The sequence below is a fragment of the Macrosteles quadrilineatus genome, unplaced genomic scaffold, assembly GCF_028750875.1.
Source record: "Macrosteles quadrilineatus isolate MER2022 unplaced genomic scaffold, UCM_ALF_1.0 Scaffold_5__1_contigs__length_97177068, whole genome shotgun sequence".
NCBI classification, from domain to species: domain Eukaryota; kingdom Metazoa; phylum Arthropoda; class Insecta; order Hemiptera; family Cicadellidae; genus Macrosteles; species Macrosteles quadrilineatus.
Window position 1 is genome coordinate 89809984 of NW_026542598.1, and position 27051 is coordinate 89837034.

The window sequence follows — 27051 nt, forward strand, 5'->3', positions numbered from 1 at the left end:
AAGTGTGCTGCTTGTCGAATTTTCGTCAAGTAACACTGGGAGGGTTAACCAAATAGGTTAATAGGTTGGTTTCCTTTAGTTTTCCTTAAAATTACTAACAAGTATTCTTACACGAACTAAGTAAACATTAGTGTGGAAAGGCGAAATTTCATATTCCATAGGCCTATACAATATTTCAAACGCCTGACCTCCAAAGCGGGAGATTCAGGCGTCCCCCGGCCGATTGTGGGGACAGCGCGGGACAACTTGTTATAAAGCGGGACGTATGGCCACGTTATGCATGAACATAGTTAAATAGGCCTAAATCATCTTATTGTGAACAGTTTCTGAGGCTGCTTGCGTAGTTTGAGGTTTTTAGATAACTTGAAGTGTAGCCTAGCCTATGCCTATAATTTATTGAGAATTTGTATTTTAGTTGAGACCCCGGGCAGTAAATTAAGTTATCAAGACGCTGGTTAAATTAGGCTAAAATTTTAATTCAATTAGTAACACATCTATAACCTTTGTTAACGTATAGCGGTATTAGGTAACTATCTGCTTATGTTTTGGAACATACATACAGACGTCCGGCCATTCAACGCAGAAAGTTGTAAAACAAAAACAATACTGTAGCACTTAAGCTTATCAAGGTCATGTTAATTTGAGGTTACAATATACACTCTCACCTTGTACATTGTCAATAAAACTCAAGGACGAGAGTTAGCCGATTTTAACAAAATTTCTATATTCACTTGATATGTTGTCATTAGACACCAAACTAAACAGTAAACACGGAAACATCAAAAAACTTCGGCCATTATTATCATTCATTCAATCCATTCCAAAACAAACCCATCACATCACACCAAATCCACTTTCTCATTCTCACTACACAGCCTTCAAGATCAAGGATAGGATCTTTTTTGGATCACGCCCTAACTACAAACAACAGACGCTACGGCTAACAGCTGATTACTACGATAACTTTGTAGCCAATCAAATAAAAGAGCGCAATTGATTCTTATAAATTGAATTTGTGTTATTGATTTTTGTATAACTACAATAATTATCTCCATCAAATAAAATGTAGCTGAGGGTTCTCTTGAATAAAAATAATATATTTGGGTTTTGGGTTTAAACACAATCAAAAAAATAACTAACCTAAACTAAAATACAAAGCTTTTGTAGACTTAAAATTATATTTTTGAAATTAACAGAAAGAATAGAATCATTATAATCAACAATGATTACAATTGTATGATCAAAGAATATAATTTAGCTATAAACACTGAGTTTTAAAAGACTTTGAGCTGTGGGAGGAATTTCAAAGATGTAAGTCTTTGGTATTGATTTTTCAGATGCAGTCTCTAAAGCCGATAAAAGAAATACAAAATATTATCACTGAGATTAGATTTTTAAACAAGGAGATAGGTTAATTTAGAAAAATATAAAGTCTCACTTTACAAAATATTTATTTTTGCCCTGGTTATATTGTAACAAGAGTAAATTTGACCCTAGTTGTGGGCACTTTACTGACTGTGCTTGCTGGACTGCTGGTGCCCCTGCTCAATGCCTAGATTTTTATTTTGTGTAGGTGAAGTAATTGTTATGAAGCTATTCAGATGACTTCCTCTTTTTATGAAGACTGTGGACTCCCTTCTATAACATAGTTTTATACTATAACTAACATTACTTTATCAATTATATTTAACTTATCACCCATTGTAGAAGTTAATGCTCTTACTAACCAAATGTTATAGTGGTGGAGGTTACATTTTACAATTTTCTACATGCATTTAAAATTATTAGATTTTAACAACCCTAATCTTGTTGATAAAAATGCCTAAAAAGATAGGATTCAATGTGATCTATGCTACAGGTAAAGCAATTTTATTATATTTATGATACAGTAGGCATATTTAGCTCAGATGTATAAGTATAATGTATAATGTTTGATATATTTTATTAATTAAATTTGGTCAATAAATTATTGTATTACTGTATTGCAGAGCATGTCTTGTCCATTTCAAGTTTGACTGCAGTAACCAGAATATATTAAAAAATGATTTATTGGCTAGGTCTAATTTATCTTACTGAGTTTTTTAAGGGTCGGACGGACTAAAACATTTTCTGTTTCTTTGACTTACAGCAGAAACCACACATAAATACAAAATAATTCCCCACATTCATTTGTATGCAAGCAAATTTCAACTTGATACATTGATAGAAAAATGTTAAGATATTAAAACTTCAAATATTTTTAAAACAAATTGCTTTGGGTATGTGTACGATTAAGTTACTGTTGTCTTTTTATAAATATGGCCTAGAGTTACAGTACCTAAGTTATTCAAGCATTTCAAGTGTGTTGGCATGTTAATTTGCAAAATTACACACATGCAAACATTTAATTTGTTAACATGCAAAAGTTAATTTATAAAGTTTAAGATTTAATTTCAAAGTGATTTTTAAATGCACAAAAACAATTTTCTTTTTCTTGATAAGAATAACATAAGAAATTTAAAAATATATTTTTTTTAATTTTTTCTGTAACCTGTACTTGTGGGCTACAACAATAGGTACCTCAGAATACAAAATTATTTGTTTGTTTTTAAGTTCTACATTATAGCTGTGATAAAGAATGGGCATTTTCATTTTTAAGGGTGAAACTGAAAAAAATAATTCTATACCGGTAACACTTTGACCCACCACCCGATCTTGCTGGTTTGTGAGCTCAAAGTTTATCTAGCCCTACACATTGATGCCAAATTTCATCAAAATCGGACCAAACTCCAGTTACTGTGTTCATAGACTACATGTATAAAATTTTTAACAAATATAGTGTTGGGTAAAGTCTTGAAGAAAGTATATTTCCACAGTCTTTCATCATAAGACTCATTGTCGGTTAAACAGTGTTGTAGAGCTGTAATACAATAATTAATGTCAACATTTCAGAGATCCGGAGGTAAAAATTTACAATTCAGTTTGAACAAAACATATGTTGCAATCCACCCTTAAAACTAGTCACCAGTTAAACCTAAAATTGACATAAATCCAGAGTTCACAACTTAATTTACCGTAGGAAACTGCAATGTCTCCAAAACATTATGGCATTCAAATACAGCTCAAGCGACACTCCAATGCCGTTGATAAGAAGAATCAAGCCTATCTCTTTGAAGAACTATCTCCACAAAATGATGATTTTAGTAACTCATCCATGTATTTTTACAATTGCAAACTAACGATGAATAATTCTATCATACTATATTTCAGGAGAGGATGAAAAATACAAAGCGTGTGAGTTGGACAGACACGGGCCAGCCATCCGAGGGTGGCAGTCCGCCAAGGATTGCTCCTTCCCCCAGGAAGTGGTTTTGAGGCTTCACTCTACAGCTATCCTGCATCAAATACAGATATTGGCACATCAGTACCTAATCTGTGAGTCTGACCAACCCATTAATGTAGGGATCTTTAAAAGATTTCTATATAAATTTAATATTTTAGTTTGTTATTTTCATTTTATTATCCTCAAAACCTATGTAAACAGAAACAATGTGTGTTGTGTGCAGTCCCCCCCCCCATTTTTCTTTTCCATCAAAGAACACCCCACAACATAAAGCTTTCTGGGCCTGGGCCCACCAAGACACATTTATGAAAGTGGTCCTGCAGTAGATACATTTCTCTTTTGCCAGTGTATTGTGAATGTGGACACTAACATGTTTCAGGGAAAATGTTACAAACTCATCCTTGCTGATTTGAATCCATCTCCTCTCCACTACTAAATTATTCTCCTTATGTTTCATGTTGGGTACTGGGAAAATGGAGAAATGGTTATATTTAATTTGTTGTCATTCAAACATCTAACCCAATTAGCCATTAACAAAAGAGGTCAAAGTAAGAAGACAAGGGTTTTAACCATTCCCTAACAACAAAAATACACAAGCAAAAAATGTGAGCAAACAAGCTTTACTTTTGACTTCTGCAATCCACTTTTATTTTTTATGCTTTTGCAGCTGAGAGAATCGACCTTCTAGTCGGTCCAGAAGATTGCACAGATGAGATTTCAGGTGAAGACGCCAACAACTTGCATTTCGAGTACCTCGGCTACATCACACTCAGTGACAATCAGTCTACAGAGTTCAAGAGTCGAGAACTCAAATCCATCACTGTTCCGCCCTTCAGCCCAACGTCTTATGTCAAACTAAGACTTTACCAGAACCATCAAAACAGCCTCAATGTATTCAATCAGGTTAGATAGTCAAACTATTGTTGCATGGAACTCACACTAAAGCTGGGAATTTATCAATTAGTCAAAACATTATTTGTTAACATAAAGATTCTTTGACTACCTTGAATTGTGATATAATCACTAACAGACAAATTGACGATGTTTAGGTGAGTATAGTAGCAGTACAGCTGATTGGGGAGGAAGCGGTGAGAGGCGAGGAAAACAACAATGGACATGGTGCGACCTTGGGTTCAACCTGCGATGACCTCGCGTTTGAGATGTACGTTGATAAAGATGTTGCCCGCATCATCCGACTGCTGGAGAAGAGGAAACACCAGGCTGTACAAGGTGATTGTAAACTTACTGTTGTTGGAAAATATGTTTTGAAAAAGCGGAATAAAATGTTTTCCAAACCAATACAAATCACTAAAGTAGCGCAGATTGGATGAAACGTGAAACTGTTAGGACATCCTGTTTAGGAATAGGGAGAAATTACTTTGTTGGGCAACTACCTGTAAAAAATTAATACTATCAAATATCAGATTGCATTTTTGAAAATAAATTGTTGGTTAACCTGAAATATAGGCCTACTATAAAAAGCTACTGGAAAGAGCTACAATTAATATACATAGTATGGTTGTAAGAAAAATTTGAAAAATGTTGATTTGGAAGGGATCTTTATTTTCATGAATCTGTATAAAAAAAGATACCTTAAAAATTTATCCCATCTGTAATAGCAAGATTAAGTTTCAAACTGAAAAAGAAATTAAAATATATTTTGAGGGTATTTTATCTTCGCCAGATGAAAGGTTCGAGTACGCTCGCAAGTTGAAGTCAGCAATGGTGGAGCTGAGAGCGGCCGGTGAAAGGCTAGGAAAACTGGAAATCAGCAAAAAACAAGCGATCATGCACGAGGACTACACCAAAGCGAAGAAGAAGAAGTCGCAAATGGATGAATACAGGAAGGAGGTTTACGCTTTGTTGGAAGTGGACGAACTACTTGAAGAGAATGGAGTGAGTAGAATTAAAATTTGGGGTTTTAACTGTTTGTTTTTCACCTATAAAAATTGCTATTATAACTCTAGGTAGAGTAGAAACTTTGTTGTTTGAACTCCTGCTGTAACACTTTAAATCACGTAAAAGAATTAAAATTTGTTCTTTTTGTCAACAGCTTTTGGCTTCAACTATAAAACGTTATCTTCATCTGGTTCATATAGAAGGGATTCTACTTCAGGGCCGAAAATTTCATTGATTGGAATTAATGTATTTTATACCACGTTTGATTAGATTACATGCAACAATCCTAATTAAGTGAACTTTTTGATTGGTGATATTTTAATAAATAAGTTTAGAAACTGGGAATCTGTATATAGATAATGTATTTACACATTAAAGGTTATAACCTTTAGCTAATATAAACAGGTGATCGATAAACACATTTTTATACTTGGTTTCAAGAGTGCAACAGTTTCACACAGATCAAATCAATATTTTCCCAGCCGCTGGCCAAGAACGACGAGGAGTCTCCCGATGCCGACAACGGTACAAGTACAACAACATTGAGTGAGAATGAGGCAGTGGGGCCAGTAACAGCCCCAGTCCCCGTCAGACATCCTGCACCCCCACCAGTATTGGAGCCTTGCTCTCCCCCGCAGCGGGCCCCCGAGCCACCCGGCATCTACCAGAGTCCTGTGTCCCCGCTACACTACGCGGGCAGAGTCAGTCCTACTGGGTTAGTATATGACGAATCATTTAGAGTGATGAGCTGTAGGTGCATGTAACCCTTTCCACCATCGCTTTTGTTTTTTTACGCTCCTTCCAACAATTCCTGTTGGATCTAATTTGATACGTATTCAGGGAAGGGGAAAAGTGAAGAGAGATGTTTTCTGTCCCTACACCACCCTACTCGCCATCTTAATTCTACACTCCATCCTAATGTAAATCATTTTCTGATTCATTTTCTACTCCTCTACATGCCAAATCAATAGCTTGGACTCCAAACATAAATTACTCTTCATTCATAGTTTTTTGCAGCTGTTGTCAGTAGTATCAATGAAGATTTTGGGCGTCAACCACGTCGTCAGTTGGAAATTGCTGTCAGAAGTTTCAGCCTAACTTTGAAGTACAGTAGCTACATCAGTGGCCTCTGAAATCTCCGCCTAACCACTGAGGATGTCATGTCAAAGTAAGGGTGAAATAATTGCCAGAAATCTCCAACTGACAACGCGGTTGACACTGAAAATCTCAAAATGGATTTAAATAAAAACTGACTTATTAATATATTAGGTTACGGTACTTAAATAGCTTATTACAGTACTGTAACTGTTTTTCACTCAAGAAATTATATTTAGGCTATCTAATCATATGGAATATAAAAAGAAGCTTAAAATGGATTGAGGACAAATTTTTTGTTATATTCAATTATTCTAAATGGTATTATTTGTATTTTTTTAAACCAATTTTGAGATTGGAGAATTTTTGAGATAAGATGAGAAATCAACACATCCATAGAAGAGTGTTGTTTAGCTAACTACAAGTAATTTATACTTGAATATTTTACAGAGCGACTCCAAAAGGTCAAGCATACATCGCAACACCAGTGACCATTAGAACAAACTCCGGCTCTCTACGGAGGAGGAACAAATCTGCGGCAAGGAACAGTTACGAAGCCTACGACGAGCGCACAGTGCCTGCTCATAGAAGGTACTTTGGGTATATAATTATTGAAATTATTAGGATATGTGTATCCTCCAACCAAATGATTTGCTAGTAGCTTGATTTTTTAAAACTACTTTTTAAGTTTTGGATTGAGACTACTCTTTAATTGTTATGTTATTACTTCGTCAAAAACAAAGTGCAGGATTTAATTTTTGCCAACCATTTTTTGGTTTTAGTACACATTCTGCTGAACCCAGAGAAAACGCAGCACCAGCTGTTGTGTCCAAACTGAACGAGAAAGAAAGAAAACAAGCAGCTCTGCCAATCTCTGTGTTCGGAATGGCTTTGGTAGGTTGCAAACTATTGTACATGTACATTTTTAATTACTAGTAATTATCTTTCAAAATTATTATTTGTGTTCAGGAGCATCCTATAAAAGGTTGTCAGACGAGGAGCTGTTAACCAGACAGCATTGAATTTTTAAATTTCTCAGTAGATGGAATATCCCTCCCCGATATATCTTTACTTTCTCCATTTATAGTATATGGAGAAAGTGTTGTTTTTGTCAAAACTTTCGAGTTTTAGTTTTGCAGGGGGGGGGGGGTTATTCCTTTTGGGTCCCCTTGAAGAACCCAAAAGTGGTTTTCAAATTGATGGGTGTTTTTATGTGTGTGTGGATGTCTACAAAGCTACAGGCCACACCTTTGGTCTGATTTTGATTAAATTTTGTGTGTGGGTAGGGCCTAATAATCTGTAGTATCCCCAAGTATTTTTTCTTCAACATTTTAATTTGTAATAGTGATTTTCCCATAAAACCTATATAGTAATAGAAAAATTGGATTTTTCAAAAAATATTCTGAACAATTTTGACCAAACGTTAGTACCTATGTTTTATAGCTCTTTTAATTATTAACAAAATTATACAAACCCCATTCGTGTAAGAAAAAGCTTCAAAAGCTTATTGCAACTTTAGTGATTTTATCATAAATAATCGTGACTCCCACCGCTTGCCCATGATAAGAGTTGTTTGTGAAGTTAATCGGAGAAAGTGTGCGTCAGATTGCTGATACCATTTATCTTTAATAAATTTTGTGCTATAGTTGATGTGTAACTTACAGTATTAGAGAAATAATGGTTGCCATCATACATGCTTTTGTTTAAGAAGTTTAAATAGTTGGATTCACAGGTGGAGAAGTTCTACTCGAAGCAGTTCTCTGACAAAGAAGAAGGGTTGTGTCTGCTGCAGGCTGCACTGCGAGCTCATGTCCGGACGGAATGTGTCAAACCACCCGACAACACTGAGACTCACTCCCCCAACAAGGTAATTTAAGACAGCAACATGGTGGTACATTTATTTTTTCATTTTATAGCCAATGTTATACAACATAGCTCACTTTTCCTGTCTAAATTTTTTTGTTCTCTCAGCAACTTCTCAAGTCAGATTGTAGTTTTATTTGTTTTGTCTGCAATCACTGTTGGCGTTTTTGTTTCTAAGCAATTGACATTTTTTTGTAAGGGAAAGGTCCAAACGATTATGTTACTGTCTAACATTTAATTGATAGTACAATGATAAATGGTATCTGGGTGTAGAAACACTTGCGCTTGGAATCAAACCATCAGCCTCCAGATTTTACGACAATTTATTGTAACCACTCGGCTAACCATACCATATCCTTCTGTCTTTTATTTTTTACTTTAATTTGTAGTTTAGCATGTTTGCTATTTAGTTCTTGAGATTATCTCTCGTTTTTCTTTATATTCTTGGTTACGGGTGTTATTGGTTAACCACCAAATTCTTTTTAGCTGAGGATTGAACCTTCTCCTGCATATCTAAGGCTTTGTTTTGTTCCAAGGTGGCCAGAGCAGCAGTGTATCTTCTACACAGGGCGCTTAGGGACAAAGTATTCATTGTGTACAGCACAGCCGCAGAGATCATACGCTACTTCTTCAGTGAGTTCATCTCTGGAAGGTAGGATACTTTCAACAGTAAACATAAAGTGTGATCAAGTTTTATTTTACTAAACATAACATGTGTTAAAATCCAAAATGCTGTCTCTGTCTAATAAATCTTTGTTTCAAATCCCATCGGGTCTTTTCAATTGATGCTTTATGTAAACCATACCTTATTTTTAGCTGCACTGTCCTAGACACAGTGTACCTCAATGGTATTGTCATGCTGAGAATATTAACTGTGTGGTCATGTAACTGATTATTTCAACTGTTCCCATCACGTAGCTAGATATTTCAACTGTGTTACCATGAAGCCGAGTATATAAACTGTTTTGCTATGTAGCTGAGTACTTGTATGTCATTTGTAGTGCCATGTAGCCCATGTGTTGTAGAGTGTCTACAGCAGAAGTGGCTCGTTGTCTAGAGAGGTTGCTGCCTGAGCTACTTTCCAAGTCTGGAGATACGACAGCCAGGATACACAACATGGCCATTCACACCATCCTCAGTCTGGCTGACTGCAAAGATGTCAGGTGAATACAACAAACTAATACTTATGATAGTGATAAGAGTTTTAAGAAGACCCCTGAAGATGCCACACAAGCTGGAGAAATGCATAGGGTAACGTAAACGTCTTACGTACAAGAACTCGGACAAAAACTAGGTTAATCTAATACAGACTAACTGATTTCCACTTCTTCAGATCCTCTGCGTCTTCTACAAATAGGGAATTCTAAACTTTATATATGCTGATAGTTCCACAATTTCCAAACCCATGAACATGTTGCTCAAATTTCAGTAATATCTGGTTAGATTAGTTTAGACCTAAAAAAAAAAAAATGTATAGACAGAAAATCATTAAGGCAAAACTAGACTTTAATCAAAGACAGATTGAAAATAGTAGTAACAAGTGTAAAGCTGCTTGGAATATCATAAAATCAAACACCCAAAACTTAAGAAATGAGCCTTCACCAAATATTACACCATCTCAATTTAATGCATATTTTGTTGAATCAGTTCAGACTATAAAACAGAACATAGGCAACCCAAATCTTTTCCCAAAGCATTTTGTCAATAATACTCAGGTTGCTCCAGTAAAATTCAATTTCAAATTAGTAAACCAAAAATGTATCATTGATGCTATAAAAAAATTGAAAAACTCAAATTCATTGGACTGTTACAACTTGTCAAATAATATTCTCAAAAAAATAATCCCTGCCATCGTACACCCTTTAACTATAGTAATTAATAGTCTTTTATCTGATGGACATTTCCCAGAACAATTAAAACTATCCCGCATCTGTCCTATTTTCAAGAAAGGAGATAGAGACAAACCCGAAAGCTATAGGCCGATTTCAATAGTTCCGATTCTATCTAAGGTAATTGAAATAGTAGTTTTTGAACAAATTTATGAGTTTCTTGAAAACAATAACCTTTTTTCTACTTCACAATTTGGTTTTCGAAGTGGTAGATCAACTTTAGATGCCATTGATACCTTAGTTTGTGATGTCATTGAAGCCTTTGCTTGGGCCACTCTGTGTGACCTGAGCAAGGCTTTTGACTGTGTGAATCACCAGGATCTTTTGATGAAACTTCAACACTATGGCTTTGGAGATACCGTTCTTCAGTTTCTTAAATCTTATCTCAGTAATCGAAGACAGATTGTCTCTGTTAACGGTGAGATGTCAAATGAGATAATAGTGGATTGCGGAGTGCCTCAGGGGTCCGTACTTGGACCACTCATGTTCTTAATTTCTATTAATGATCTTCCAAGTAACATTTCAAAACCTACTAAATCTATTTTATATGCAGATGACACAACTTTCTTTTCAAAGAGCAGAACAATAATTGAATTAGAACAAATAACCCAAACTGCAATGAGTGATGCCTCAGCATGGTTTCAGTCAAATAATTTTCTTCTGAACAACAATAAAACTCAAAACATTCTTTTCAGTTTAAGACCCACGGATCACGTGTTTCATAATATACAACACAGTGTGAAATTCCTAGGTATGCACATTGATAACCAGCTCAGCTGGGAATCCCACGTAGATTATCTATCAACAAGATTATCTCGCGTTGTTTATCTAATTAGAAGACTGATCTCACTTGTTGACAGTAGATATGTAAGAATGTCTTATTTCGCCTTTTTTCAAAGTATTTATCGCTATGGCTTGATATTTTGGGGAAGCAGTTCAGGAATTCAGGATATTTTACTGATTCAGAAAAATATTGTTAGAATTATATGTAATGAACATCCTGATACTCATTGTAAACCTCTTTTTATTAAACTTGAATTCCAAACAGCTATTAATTTGTACATATATGATATCATGGCTTACAGCCTTAAAAAATTACCCTTTCAAACCTTATGTAATGATATCCATAGACACAATACGAGAAACAATTTAAATATTAAAAGAAGTTTTTTCAGATTAAATTTAACTCTAAAAAGCCACATAGTGATGTCACAGGTAATATATAACAAACTCAGTAAAATTGTTCAATCATATCCAACACACTCAATGTTTTTAAAACAATTTTATAATTGGCTTTTGAAAAATCCCTTTTATTCCCTCTCAGAGTTTTTAGAGAAGAAGAAAATTGTATTTTAGCTTGTAAGCTTTATATTTTATGACCTTATGACTAGTTATATTCTTGACTGTTGCTAATACATGTATAATGTCAATGGCAAATAAAGATTTCTATTCTATTCTATTCTAGGTTCTAGACTATATAAACTATATACACTGTTAGCAGTTGACAACCGAATAAAGTTTGTCGCTTTATGCGTTATTGGCCACTGTGAAACAGGTGACATAAAATTACAAACATTGTTAGATTGATAGTGTTTTGAAACATCTATGGTCAGTTTGAAGCCTACAAATGCTATATTTTCACTCAGCTTTCTTCTACAGGAGTTTGAACATCATCCCGGTACATCTGACACGGGTGTTGACCTCCAGTACACACCCGAGGCTGGCTCTCAGCAAGATGGAGATGGTGGAACAGCTGATTCTCAACCACGGCATCTCAACTGATAAGCAGAGGTACGTGCGACTTACTTCATCAACTATTTACGGTCCAACACATTCAAGATTGGAATAGAGAGAATCAATTTAAGTTCTTCATTTTCACACTTAAGTGGTGCCTCCGACATTGTGTTAATCAACTTCCCATTCCTTAGTAAAGTTTGGTGGTGTTTGATCCCACAGTGTGTCGATTGGTCTCACAGAACTGTTTCATTATTGTTGAACTCTCTTCACTCAAAGACGATTACTAGTACAAAGTGATTTCATCTGTCAAGTCCAATATACAACGATAAGTGAGTGAGAAAGCCTTGCAATATGGGTTTGCATATGTCTTCAGTAAGTAATCTATTGTAAGTTCTCTTGGGATATTATATTTCCTTCCACTCAATGTTTTTAAAACAATTTTATAATTGGCTTTTGAAAAATCCCTTTTATTCCCTCTCAGAGTTTTTAGAGAAGAAGAAAATTGTATTTTAGCTTGTAAGCTTTATATTTTATGACCTTATGACTAGTTATATTCTTGACTGTTGCTAATACATGTATAATGTCAATGGCAAATAAAGATTTCTATTCTATTCTATTCTAGGTTCTAGACTATATAAACTATATACACTGTTAGCATCCTCAGTTTATGACGAAACACCTGTTCTTATGTATGAAATGTACTTTATAAAGAACGTATTGTGTAAATAAAATATGTCTTATGTCTTATGTCTTTTAGTGTGTTCAAACACATTAATTCATGTGTCCAAGTTACACTAAGTGTTCCAAGTTACACTGAAAGCTGAGTAGCACTTCTCGTAAAGAATGGGTTATGGTGATTTGTCCGATTGTGTTTATTTGTTTATTTCCCATTCCATCCTTCCACATCCTTTTCCCTCTTTGGTTAATCACAGATTTTGACATTGACTAGCCTCTTCATCTCATATCCATCCGTAATTTCTCTTCCATCTTCTAGCTATCTCACTCAACTCTTCACTTATCCAAAGTTCTCTCTCTGTTCAAACCATCCATTATTGTTTACATGCTCATATTCCAAGTCCTAAACAATAAACAACATTCCTCAGCTCCACGAGTAACCACAGATATGTTCTGTCGCAGTGGTATGACGTGCAGAGTCCTGTCAGAACTTGGTGTGTCGGGGTTACACCATCCGGCCGAGGCTGTCCGCAAGGTGGCCGAGCGGATACTCATACAGGTGTACAAAGTCAATCCTCGGATTGTCCGGAAACAGCTTCCTCCTGACGATGATATCACCCGCAGAAACCTCCTCTATCGTCACCTCATGCAGGAGTTTGATAAGGTGGATCTCGAGGTAGGTTTGATCAAAGGTATTACTGTCATCTGAAAAAGAATAACAATATTAATAAAGTTGAAATGATATTTGTGAGGTTAATAGTTTTACATTGTGATGTATAAACTTCCTTCTTGAACTTAAGAGATATACACATTTTAATCTTGGAGAAAAGCAAACTCAAAGCTGCCACTTCTAGATGATTTCACTAAGAATGTAGAAATGGACTAACGAAAAAGGTATTGTCCCTTTCTCGTCCTTGGGTTTCCTATTCATTCATAAAGGTATTTATGTGAAAAAAGTAATTTTAGCAACAACTTAAAGTACTATGCAGTAATACAATAGTTTCAAACGGGGATGAAATCTAGTAACACTGTTGGGATTAGAATCTACAAGGTTGCTATTGTCATTTTTGAAGTATGTTGTACACTAAAATTAGTTCACAACTTTCATTTTAATTTCTAAAACCAAACATTTTTGTTTTATTTTGGTGTTAAGCTTGTAACGTGCCGTTTTTCCCGCTCGGAATATATGCGCTATTCCGTAGTTAAAGCGGGAAAGACGTCACCAACTCTCGCCAGCGGAACGCTCAAGTCGGCGTGCTGGGAAGTTTCCAGGGTTCAGATAAAAATAATTTATTTAATTAACTCAACAACCTAGCACAGGTACAGATTTGTATTACGCAAAAATGTAGTGTGAATCAGGTGTGAACTCAGTACCGGTAACCAACAACGCTACTGTACCATCATCATCGTTCACACCTGGGAACAGCTAATTAAATCAAATTTAAAAATAATGAAAACCCGTTCAATGAAATTTTGAAACAATTTAATGTTGCAGTTTCGTCAACCTCAACACTTCCTAAATTCACTTTAGGCAAAATCACTACTGAACTACTGAACACTAAGTAACGTCCTAACGCTGGAAATCGCAGAATTAGAATGTCGTCGCATCCCTCGCCCACAAGGGATCTTCACTACTTCCCCCTCCCTAACCCCTTAGGGATGGGGAATCAGCTGATTCGACTCCCAGCTGATCGGTGACGTCACGAGTTCAAACTTGGCGCTGTTGCAACACAACGCCAAGACAGCCGACTAGTCTTACAGGTTATGTTGTTATTTACCTACGCCGACTGTGAAATTATACGCGGAACTTTAATATCATTGCTGGTTTAAACAAAATGTATAATTTCCACCCGTGACGTGTAGCTTAGTGTGCGACAAAGTGTATGCATGTTATGTAGTCATATTGTATTTGTGATCGCGGTTCACCACCCTAGCCTAACCAACAACTTTGACCGTACTTCCCAAAGGTGTATATTAGGCATGGGGGTTACACGGAAACGGTTTATCACTCGTTTTGTACACAACGATGCAATACTGTGACTTGTGAATCTAAAAAATAGTGTCTTTAGTGATTTTGCCAAAAGTGAGGTTATCCCTACTTCAACCCTAGGATAGGCCTAGAACAGCCTATTTACCTTACCATGATAGGTTTACCACTATCACCAACCAGGTAAGGAATATGCCTACTGATAATTAAATAATAAATATAAAAACTTAACCCCTCTATAATTTTGACCCATTACAACCCCCCTCCTACTTCGGGGAGCAAAAAAAAACCAATAAAAAAAAGATTCCACACCTAGGGTTAAAAAAAAACCTAAGGCACCCTTTCCACAAAAGGCTTCAGATCCTTCACGTGAACCACATGAGGGGTTTTAGAGCTAACGTCTTCCACCTTGTAGACATTCACCCCCCTTTTACCGGTAATCACGCACGGACCATGAAACTTTGGAGCCAGTTTACCTACCACGGCATCCGCCGCGGACGATAGTACGTGCGCTCTTCGCCAAACCCGGTCACCGATCTCGTATGTCACCTCACGCCGCCTCAGGTTATAATATTTGGCCTGGCGTTGGTACGCAGCTTTGAGGTTATGGTGGGTTTGGCTATAGAGCTCCCGGAAGGTTTTACAACGACCTTCGTAGACCTCACCTTAGCCTCCTCCCCGGAACTCTCAAAGGACGTCCCATAAATCATTTTTGGGGGTTTTAACTCCCTCCCAAAACAGAGCATCCCCGGGGAGAATCCGGTTGAGTCATGTCTAGCGGTGTTCACCGCAAACTGAAACTCTTCCAACAGCCGGTCCCACCCCTTGTGATTGTCCTTCACAAATTGGGCAATCATGGTTTTCACAACCCGAATCGGACGCTCAACCGGATTTGACTGAGGGCTATACGGGGCAGTGGTTTGCAATTGCACGCCCCATTCAGCGGCCAGGCTGCGGACTATTCGAGAGACAAACTGCGTCCCATTGTCGCAGATCATCACCTCTGGAGCCCCATAACGCAGCAACACCGTCTTCAATTTCTGGGACACGTTCTGGGCGGTTGCGGCTCCTATTGGAGCTAGCTCCAGCCACTTACTAAATGTGTCCTGTATCACCACCAGAAACCGATGGTTATACCGTGTCCTTGGCAAAGGTCCGATGAGATCCACAGAAATTGTTGACCAGGGACCCTTTGGGCGTCGGAAATACATTTTACCGGCGGGTTTTGTTTGCGCCATCTTGAAGGTTTGGCATTGAGGACAACTCCGGACATAGATTTTGACATCTCCCCTCCAACCCGGCCAGTAATACCGAACGGCCACCCGGGCCCTTGACTTCTTTACACCCAGATGCCCTGCTGTTGGTAAATCGTGGTTCTCTTCTAAGACAGCTCGCACCCGGTCAGGGGGAACACACATCTTCCAGACTGGGTTTTCTGCATTGCCAAAGGAGCGGTATAACTGTCCAGCCCTAACACAGTAATTCTTAAACCTTCTGGGCCGGTTAGTCACCAATGCGAACATACGTTCGTACCATCGATCTTTAATAAACTCCTCGTCCGGTTCATTATCACCAGGAACGAGTGTAGACGCGCCAGTTTCATCACCTGACGGCATAGAGTCCACTGATGGCTTGTCACCCTCGACAGCCTCACTACCTTCCACGGCAGCCACCCCCGTTGGGTCAAGACAGGCTTCGTCACCCAAATCACTTGGCCCCAGGCCCACTGGATACCTGGATAAGGCGTCGGCTACCCTGTTTAACGTGCCTTTGCGGTACTTGATTTCAAAATCATGTTGCTGGAGCTCCATGACCCACCGAGCTAATCTACCGCTCGGTTCACGTAGTTTCATGAGCCAGCTGAGAGCAACATGATCTGTAATCGCCACAAAGTGGTAGCCTTCCAAGTAGGGTTTAAACTTCCTGACTGCCCAGACCAAGGCAAGACACTCCTTCTCTGTGGTAGAGTACTTGGATTCCTGGTCAGTCAGCAGACGGCTCGCATACGCGATCACCACCTCCTTGCCCTCAACTTCCTGGGTTAAGGCGGCACCCAGCCCCACATTCGAGGCGTCAACCTGCACCGTGAAGGTTTTACTGAAGTCGGGGCAGGCCAATACGGGAGAAGAGCACAAAAGCTCCTTCAACTTCCGAAACGCAGACTCTTGCGCATCACCCCATTGCCACTTTGCGCTTTTCTTAAGCAGATGTCGTAGAGGCGCCGACACCGTCGCAAAGCCTTCAATAAAGCGCCGATACCAGGACGCCAGACCCAAGAAACTACGCAGCTTCTTGATATTGGTAGGTATCGGGAACTCACTAATCGACTGGACCTTCTCAGGGTCAGTGGTTATCCCCTCAAAATTTACCACGTGTCCAAGATACTTTAACTGGCGTTTGCAGAAGTGGCATTTTTCGGGGTTCAACTTCAAGCCAGCAGCACAAAGTCGGTCAAATACTAGTTTCAGAAGTTCGAGGTGCTCCGCAAAGGTCGTCGACACCACTACCAAGTCGTCAAGGTATGCAAAGACCTTAGGTTCAAGTTCAACACCTATAACCATATCGAGCAACCTCTGAAACGTCGCACCGGCTGAGTGTAATCCAAAGGGCATAACGGTAAACTGGTACAGCCCTCGGCCGGGAACCGTAAACGCGGTTATCGCCCGGCTTTCAACTGCCAGAGGTACCTGCCAATACCCACTCTTAAGATCCAAGGTGCTGATGTACTTGGCTTGGCGTAACTTTTCCAGGATTCCATTGATCCGGGGTAAAGGATACGCATCCTTAACTGACGAGTCATTTACCGATCGCATGTCAATACAAAATCGGTAGGTGCCGGATGTTTTCTTAATCAACACCACCGGTGAGCTCCAAGGACTCGTGGAAGGCTCTATCACCCCTTGCCGCAGCATATCGTCAACCTCTTGGTCAATTATGGCTTGCATGGCGGGGTTACGCGGGTAATACCGCTGTTTAATGGGCACTGCACCCTCTTTGAGCCGAATTTTGTGCTCAACCAGCGAAGTCAGTCCCGGAACTGCCTCAAATTTTGGCAACTCGACTCTCAGGAACTCTGCCAGTTTCTGTTCCTCCTCTGGTGCAAGAGCGTCAATCGCACTGAGGTTATTATCACCCGTCTCCATGACCTCCGTAGGCAAAACCACCCTTCGATCAACGCAGATCAGGTTAAGCTCCTCTAAACACCTCATGCCCAGAATCAGATCGCACGTCAAATTCGGGACATAATACGCCTCCCAGGTATGGGCTTGTTCGCCCACCCGGCCTGAAAGCTGGTACAAAGATCCCGCTTCACGGCTCGAACCATCAGCCATTCTCATTACTATACTGACGGTGGTGGGGTTCACACCCCTGTCGACAAGGAGTTTCTGAATTCGTGACCCTATAAGATTGACACTAGCCCCAGTGTCGACCAGTGCTCTGAAGGTTTCGCCAAACAATTCAACCTCCACAAAGGGTCTAACGTCACCCCGGTCGACACCTTCCACGGCTCCCGTGAAACCCTTCACATATTCGAGCCACCTATGCCATTCGCGGGAGGTCGTGCATCGTGTTGCTGCCCCGGACTCGGCTGACCTCTGGGGCTCTGAGTCCGGCCACCGTTTCCCGCACGACATCCGCACCGGTATGTGGTAACGCCCTCCGTCTTGCAAAAATAGCAGCGCACCCTCTTAGGTTTAGGGCAATGCCTAAAACGGTGGCCACGCTGATCGCAATTCCAGCACACTAACCCACTCCTTTCCGGGTTAAGCATGGGCCTCAGGTTCTCGCCGCTGGGCGCACATCTATTCAACTCCGGCATTGTTCTGGGTTGAACACCCCGCCGAGTTTCAAGACCGGCACAATCTACATTATTTACCGCAGGACCGGAAGTAGCTATCGTCTCCCCCTTAGCGCAAGCATCGACACCCTCGGTTAGCATGGGTTTAACCGCAGCGTGGTCAAACACCCGCTCCATCCTACGCTTTGACACATAAACCGTTTCCGGAACAAGAGCTAGAGACGGAGGAGGGGGAGGCCGAAAAGTACTTCGATCCCTCAAGTAAGCCTCATATTCCTCGGCCCTCCGAGTCAACTCTGGTATTGTAGCAAAGTCACTACGCCGTACCATAAGTTTATAATCGGGTTTCATATTCGTATAGACCAGGTTTAACTTCTGCTGAGCAGAGAATTCACCACTGCGCCGAATCAGGGTTGATATCGCTGTGAGATAACAGCGAAATGACTCGTTATCACCCTGTGTACGCTTGCGAATTTCCTCGTCAAGGTAGCGTCGGTATCCGGGAGGATAAAACTGGGTTTCAAAATCAGCCAGAAAATCAGCGAAACCAACCCAAAAACTCCTCTGGTTCCGATACCATAACAGAGCTTCCCCTTGAAGCAGCTCTGGCATTGCTCTTAACACCTCCTCATCGCTCAAGGAGTAGGTTTCTATCAGTTCACCGAGCCGCTCAACAAACGAGACGGGATCTCTTCTCCCATCGAATCGCAAATTCCACTTCCGCACAGAATCACAAATCGAAGTAAACTCGCGACTACGCTTGTCAAGCATCGGTTGATAATAGGTAGAAGTCGTAGGCAAGGTTACCTCTCTATTTCGCCTAACCGTATCATCACTTGGCTGTCCAGAAAACCAAGGCGCAGTACTCGGTCTATCACGGAAGTTGTTTTCTCCCACCGACCTAGGTAGCCCATCTGTATACGGCATATAGTTGCCCGGCTGTGGGTAAGGACGAGCATCTGACCGGGTTCTCAAAATTGAGTCACCCCACGAGGGCTGAGCCACGCCCCCAAGACAGGGTTGAAGACCTACTCTAGCCGAAGACACCCCGGTTGCAGAGGATACGGGTTCAGGCTGAATTTCAGTCGTTATAGGCCGCTGGAATCCGTCACTGAAGGTGACAAGGCTACCGGTCAAATTAAATGGGCCAGTCTCCTTACGTAAACCGTCTATGCTTGATGTCTTTGGTTCTGACGCGGTTCTCAACACCACGGCCAAGGTCTGCCTAACTGTGTCCACGTCAGTGCCAGGCGGAAGCCCCAGCATTTCACAAACACTATCCGCAACAACATGTTTGGCGTCCGACCCCACATTCTCGCCTGGGAAGGAGGGAGGACGTTGATCACTCCCAGAAGCACTCTCAGGGATGTAACCAGGTTCATGGCCCGTAGCCGTCACCCATGTAGGCTGTTGGGCTTGGTTAATCATACCAGCCTGAGACAAGAAAGGCCACTGACTCTTAGGGTCCTTCCAGAACTGGCAAAACCTTCTCCTCAGATCTTCCACCTTCCCTCGAGTGTCTAGACCAAACCTCTCCATCTCACGTGTGAGGTCCTCCTTACGCAATTCGTGGATCCACCCCACGCGAGGATCATCGAACGGAGACCTCAAGCCTTCACCCAAAATTGACGGGTTTGTCCTTGGGATCGCCCCTAGAGTCGCAGGGGGTATTACATCCCGCGTGACATTGAGAGGGTTCGCAGTACTACTGGTAGTCACCGTAAAGGTCCCAGCGTAAGTCGTCACTACCACCGGTACTGTGGTAATGGTTTGAGCAACCGACGACTCAACTTCAGTGGTATTCGGCATGACCGTAACACGGGCCTAATCAGATAAAGTCAAAAATAAAAAATTATTAAATTAGAAAAAATTAAATTCGCCCACGTCTATGTATAGGTGTTATCACACTTAAACCCTTATCACCAGTTATAACAGTTAAATAAAATGCCTAAGTACCAACAAGCTATTTAAAAGAGTAATAAAGCAAGCACTAAATTATCAAATCAACACCAAAATAAAAAAAAAACTAAAATTATACTATACCCACAACAATAAATGCAGGTTCAATAAATAAAATATATACAACTGACAATAACTGGTTGCTAAGACTAGCACAAAAGTATCGGCCAAAATTGGCTATGCTACGTGGGCTAAAAGAATTCACAACCACAATTTTAAATAATAATTGGTCGTTAACTAGTTTTACTTGGTCGTTAGTTAGCCTAAAAACAAGCGCTAGTTCCCTCCAACTGATATAAAACAGCTCAAACTAGAGTTAGAATACACTAGGTATATGCTAACTAACTAAAATTAAAACACAACTCCAGTAAAACTAAGTCCAAATCAATCAAAAAATGTCTACTCGTTCGGGCGCCAATGTAACGAGCCGTTTTTCCCGCTCGGAATATATGCGCTATTCCGTAGTTAAAGCGGGAAAGACGTCACCAACTCTCGCCAGCGGATCGCTCAAGTCGGCGTGCTGGGAAGTTTCCAGGGTTCAGATAAAAATAATTTATTTAATTAACTCAACAACCTAGCACAGGTACAGATTTGTATTACGCAAAAATGTAGTGTGAATCAGGTGTGAACTCAGTACCGGTAACCAACAACGCTACTGTACCATCATCATCGTTCACACCTGGGAACAGCTAATTAAATCAAATTTAAAAATAATGAAAACCCGTTCAATGAAATTTTGAAACAATTTAATGTTGCAGTTTCGTCAACCTCAACACTTAAGAATATTACTTAGCTGAATATACTTAGCGTGCTCCACCCGACCACGTGTTTGCACGACCTGCAGAGACGGGTTCAACTTTGCCCGCTTTGCCGCAGCAGTTCAACACCTACTGAATATCCCGGCAAAATATCCGCTATAACCCCGTCGCCCTCAATATATATTGTAAACACAATCCTAGAATATATGTTTAGACTACGGTATTCATCTTTAACAAATCCCGTGCGAGCCCTAGCATACGCTATCACGGTCTTCAACAGGTTCTAACACTCAATAAAGGATTCTAGACCAACTAATAAAGTGAGGGTTTACCGCTAAATAATAAAAAATAATAGTACACACTATTAAGAAAATACCGGCGAATTACCTGTATACTCCAGGGATCTTCGCTAACCCACTCTTTGCACTACGTAAATTCACTTTAGGCAAAATCACTACTGAACTACTGAACACTAAGTAACGTCCTAACGCTGGAAATCGCAGAATTAGAATAGAATGTCGTCGCATCCCTCGCCCACACAAGGGATCTTCACTACTTCCCCCTCCCTAACCCCTTAGGGATGGGGAATCAGCTGATTCGACTCCCAGCTGATCGGTGACGTCACGAGTTCAAACTTGGCGCTGTTGCAACACAACGCCAAGACAGCCGACTAGTCGTACAGGTTATGTTGTTATTTACCTACGCCGACTGTGAAATTATACGCGGAACTTTAATATCATTGCTGGTTTAAACAAAAAGTATAATTTCCACCCGTGACGTGTAGCTTAGTGTGCGACAAAGTGTATGCATGTTATGTAGTCATATTGTATTTGTGATCGCGGTTCACCACCCTAGCCTAACCAACAACTTTGACCGTACTTCCCAAAGGTGTATATTAGGCATGGGGGTTACACGGAAACGGTTTATCACTCGTTTTGTACACAACAATGCAATACTGTGACTTGTGAATCTAAAAAATAGTGTCTTTAGTGATTTTGCCAAAAGTGAGGTTATCCCTACTTCAACCCTAGGATAGGCCTAGAACAGCCTATTTACCTTACCATGATAGGTTTACCACTATCACCAACCAGGTAAGGAATATGCCTACTGATAATTAAATAATAAATATAAAAACTTAACCCCTCTATAATTTTGACCCATTACAAGCTTTTATGTGCTACACTAAGCCACACTCGAAAGCTGAAGACTGTTTATAAGTGTACTACCAATTGAAATATTATAAGATATTATTCTGTAAATTAAACTAAAAAGATATTTATACAATGAGAAACAATAAAGCACCTTAATATGCAGCATTTTTCTTAAAAATAATTATAAAAAGGTAAACCCTTCCGAACCTACACACTTTTAACAACTCTACAAATGTTGATTGTACATACTAAATACTTATTATACTACTAATACTTACTTACTAAATAGTAATTGGTTGTATAATTTACCTGTCTTGAAATTTTATCTTCAAAACAGCGGAACATAAGAGGTTTCATGGCAATTATTTTCCAGCGTAAGCCAGCTTTGATGGACCCGTTCCCAACAAACAAGAACAAGTTGGTGAGGTCAGGCAGTGTCAGCAGTGCCAACCCCGCAACTGCCGCGGTGTTGCGACCGTCCACCAGTGCGTATACTCACGCTGACAATGCTGCCAACATGACAAACTCGCCTGAGAGTCAGAGTACGAGCTCCTCCTCTGGTGGGATCCTGTCTCCACCTCTAGACCAGGCTGTGGACAAGTAAGTGGAGATAGATAATTATTTGTTGATGGTTTTTCTCAAGACACTATTATCCATCACCTTGACTTTAACACTAGAAGTAGGCAACCACTCCCATGAAAGTTGTCAACAGCAGTTGAACAAAATGAACAGCTTGTCTACCAGCAAATTTAGACAACTTTACAATAGTATTTTTGATTGTAAACGTTCATTATGAAACTGTGTTTTGATATGTTAAGTTAATTTACTTATTGTAAGGTAATCATTGTGTTATATTGTAGGCAGTGTATCTTCTGCCTGGAGAAGTCTGAAGGTTTCTCTGAGGAAGGCCTCAACATCCACTACTGGAAAAGTTGTCCGATGTTGATGAGATGCCAACATTGTCAAGAAGTTGTTGAAGTCGTCGCACTCAATCAGCATCTTGCTGGTCAGTAAACTAATCAGCTGAACTAACAAATTTAAAAAATACAAATCATGAAGTGGTTGTAAAACAAAAACTAGGGTTACTTAAAAACTTGAATTGGTCAGTCATGTAGTAATGAAGATAAAGGTGAAAGAATTCTTAGCATCATTACCTAACAGATTATTGTGAAATATTTTCCAACACGAAAAGTAAAAAGTATTCACGAGGTTTTGGGATTAGGAAACTGATCCCGTTTTCAGATTAACTTATTCATAAGGCATTGGTATAGTTCAGTACAATATATCTTGGCTTATCCTGTGATTAATCAAAATGTGATGTTTGTTCCAGACGAGTGTGATCTCCGTAAGTTGTACAAGCGCTGTGATAACTGCTCAGACGTTCTGCACATCGATAGTTTTGAGGAACATCAAAATTCCCCCGTTTGTTTGCGTGAGTATTTTTATTATATTGGTTATATTATTTAATCTATTACATAAACATTCAAGTAGTTCTTGTGCAGAGAGAGACTCAATTAAGCTTTTGCTCAATCTTCTGATGGCTAACCAATCCGCTCGACAGTTTTATCAGTTTAAGATAGGGGATGCAATATGATTGAGATGAGTTGGTTGAATGGTTTTGGTACTAAGGTCACAGCTACTGTATTTCTTTAGTCAGGACTACTTGTGAAATGTCGGACGGACGGGTCCAGTTTTGACTTATCAAAAAGCTACTGACTTTCCCCAGGATCGAACCAGCGACTTGTGATTGTTAGGCTAGCGCTATAACCACTCAGCTACCCTGCTGCTGCTCACTGACTGATTCAAACTTTCTACAGTAGCTGTAAACCACAGCTAAATGGTGTTACGCAACATGAAATTCAATAATTACATCTAAGTGATATTTTTACAGTAATTTACTTTTAATTGCTAAGTTCATCCAACACTCCTGTGTAATATTAGCAAGTATTAATATAATTCCTTATATTTTGTTATTAAAATAAAACAATCATCTTGACCTAATTTCAATTAAAGGGGAATTACGAGCTGTGTAAAGTGTGTTGAAGGATTGAGATTGACTTGGGAAGCATCACAGTTATTGTTGTTTGTTCTCAGAGGGCAGAGTAGCGAGATGTCCGTTGTGTCAGTCCACGGTGGGTCCGGGGGACGGCTGGTGGAGAGATCACCTCAACGGAATCCACCTCTGTCCCAAACATCCCCGGCGGAAGTTTGTTAAACCTAGGCCAACTCGTAAGTATTAAGCTTATACTCAAAGTAGGCTAGTGAAGCCTATTTAACCTGGTTTCCACTCTTTAATTTTGTTGATAAATTTTGTGTGATGTTTTGAATATCTTCCAGTGGAAGTAATCAAGAGATTTGAGTAGCAGGGATCTTGATTGAACATAGATTTGGATTTAAAATATGAGTACGAACTCATACAACAAAGAAGCCTTTTAAGGGTGCACTCTACCTCAGCTTGGAAATCTCAGCTCGGGCTTCAGTAGCTATGTTGCGCCATTGAACAGCACTGCAAGAAGCGCTTGCAAACGTTTAAAGTCCTTACTCTAATTAAGTTAACTTTTAAAAAAATTTTCATCTGAAGACGGTTCCTTACTCCTTTGATTCGAATTTATGACTCTATCATTTTAATTTCTTCTAAAAATGCATTAGTATGTGTAAAATACTTTGGAAAAAAGCTTATTTTGTAGTATTTACTAGTCACAACCCAACTTAAAGTCTACTATTACTAAAAAATTAAAACCATACAAGCCTGCAAACATTTGAAATGGATATAAATATATTTTCAATCGGTTAAGAACTAAACCGACAATGACGGAGATCCTAAACCCTTGCATTAGCGCGCGGCGGACAGGTAGAGCACACTCTTAACGCAAAATACATAACAAGACGTGTGATAAATAAGTTCAGTTACACAGTGCATTTGTTTCCAGTATACAGTAAGAGTCCCGCTATTCCGAACATCTACCTATTCCAAAATAAAGTTTGGGAATTATTTTATTTTTTTAATACAAAGCTAACAAGAAATCAAGAACATTTTCAATGACCGTTGCGAAATTTTCAATCGTGCATTTTCGCGGACTCTTTCTGGTAATGGAAAACAAACGCTAGGCGTAGTTACAGCGAAATCGTAAAAATCTTTTGATGTTAAGGCAAAATCATGAACTTCTTCTACAGTCACAACAAAATCAAGAACATCTTATGCACCCACGCTGAAATAAAAATCTTTTTAAGGCGTGCCAAAATCGTGAACATTTTCTGTGGTTGCAGACCCCCACGGTCACGGCAAAATCGTTAATTTCATCAACCACGATCATCAGTTGCAGGAATCCGCTGATTACAATTTCTGTTAATCCGAACAGGGTTTGGTCCCAGTTAGTCCAGAATACCAGAACTGTAGGCCTACTGTAAGTGTTTGGGGGGAAATTGAGTATGTGTATTGTAACGGTATTAAAGTTTTATGTTTTTTTTTTTAATAGTGATTAGTGTTGACAGATAATTACTCCTAAAAAAGGATTAGTTTATTTTAAGAGGCTGCTACTACATTTACAGGCTCTAAGACTCCCGATCTGCCTCAAACTTCATCCATGTACAACTTTCGCTGAGCAACGCCAACCCACCAAAGAAGCCTTCTGTGTTACTACTAGCCTAGCTGTTCTCTTTTGCCAACTAACTTAGCATCTATTGGTCATTATGTTTAAATATTTTAGAGGTAAATGCTTGTTTCGAGTGAGATTGGAAAAGAAAATGTTTTTGGCAGTTAAACTACATTGTTGATGAGACTTTAGCTTCTTAAATTGTAGCACAAATTGTGAAAGGCCAAAGTAAATATTATGGTATGTGAAATGGCAAAGCCATGAAGATGTAATGTTGTACCAAAAAATACAGAAGCTAGAGGTTTAGTTTGATACAAAATGTATATTAGTATATATATAACTGAGTAGCTGAAAGGTTGTAGCTATCTAGTATTCAGAAAGAAGCTGATTAGATCTTGAAATAAACGGTATCAGCATTCTGACACATACTTTCTCCCATAAGATTGTCAACAACCTTTCTCATGAGTAAGCGGTGAGAGTAAATATACGGAAATGGGATTTGTACAATTTTCTTCAGAATTTAAAGGACTATAACATACTAAATTTTTATCAAAATCGTTCTAGCCAATTTTGGGAAAATCCGATTTTCCGTTATTTTATGGGGATTTTTATGGGAAAATAACATAATTTACCATAACTTTTGAACCGTAATTTTTACAGAAATGGGATTTGTACAATTTTGTTTAGAATATAAAGGACTATAACATACAAAATTTTTATCAAAATCGTTCGGGCCATTTTTGAGAAAATCCTATTTTTCCAGTTTTTTATGGGGTTTTATGGGAAAATCTCCATTAAAAATAAAATTTTCTAAAAAATGGCAAAAACTATCAAAATTGTAAGTATCATAACATACTCTGTTAAATCAAAACCGGATTTTTGTCTAAAATCCTATTTTTTGTTATTTTATGGGGGTTTTATGGGAAAATAACATAATTTACCATAACTTTTGAACCGTAATTTTTACAGAAATGGGATTTGTACCATTTTGTTCAGAATTTAAAGGGCTACAACATACTAAATTTTTATTAAAATCGTTCGGGCCATTTTTGAGAAAATCCGATTTTTTCAGTTTTTTATGGGTTTTTTGGGAAAATCCCCATAAAAAATCAAAATTTCAAAAAAATGAAAAAAACGCCTGGAGATACCACGGATTAGAACCTACATACCAAATTTCATTGAAATCGGACCACAGGTGTAGTCCCTAGCTCTGTACACATCCAGACACACAGACACACACACAGACACACAGACACACACACACACACACACACACACACACACACACAGACATCACTTCGAAAACCACTTTTTTGGGTCCAGG

The 27051-nt window shown here is 39.1% G+C and overlaps 1 protein-coding gene across 1 annotated transcript; it reads left to right on the forward strand.

The window, feature by feature from the left end:
* The first annotated feature begins 1366 nt into the window (after positions 1-1366).
* LOC128995782 (centrosomal protein of 104 kDa-like) lies at positions 1367-26014 on the forward strand. The gene is made up of 18 exons (XM_054420799.1): positions 1367-1858; positions 3250-3414; positions 3990-4225; positions 4372-4552; positions 5007-5218; positions 5704-5936; positions 6767-6907; positions 7099-7210; positions 8049-8183; positions 8716-8831; positions 9205-9342; positions 11728-11859; positions 12943-13156; positions 22508-22734; positions 22995-23140; positions 23465-23566; positions 24229-24363; positions 25684-26014. The coding sequence occupies exons 1-18, from the start codon at positions 1819-1821 to the stop codon at positions 25734-25736; spliced, it is 2718 nt and encodes a 905-aa protein (XP_054276774.1). The 5' UTR covers positions 1367-1818; the 3' UTR covers positions 25737-26014.
* The last annotated feature ends 1037 nt before the right edge of the window (positions 26015-27051 follow it).

What these genes read in the sequence shown, in the direction of transcription:
- LOC128995782 (XM_054420799.1), top strand. Translation starts at nt 1,819, where the DNA reads ATGCCTAAAAAGATAGGATTCAATGTGATCTATGCTACAG. An exon ending in AGACTCACTCCCCCAACAAG is followed by an intron (nt 8,184 to 8,715) that starts GTAATTTAAGAC and finishes TTTTGTTCCAAG; the next exon opens with GTGGCCAGAGCAGCAGTGTA. An exon ending in TGTTAAACCTAGGCCAACTC is followed by an intron (nt 24,364 to 25,683) that starts GTAAGTATTAAG and finishes CTACATTTACAG; the next exon opens with GCTCTAAGACTCCCGATCTG.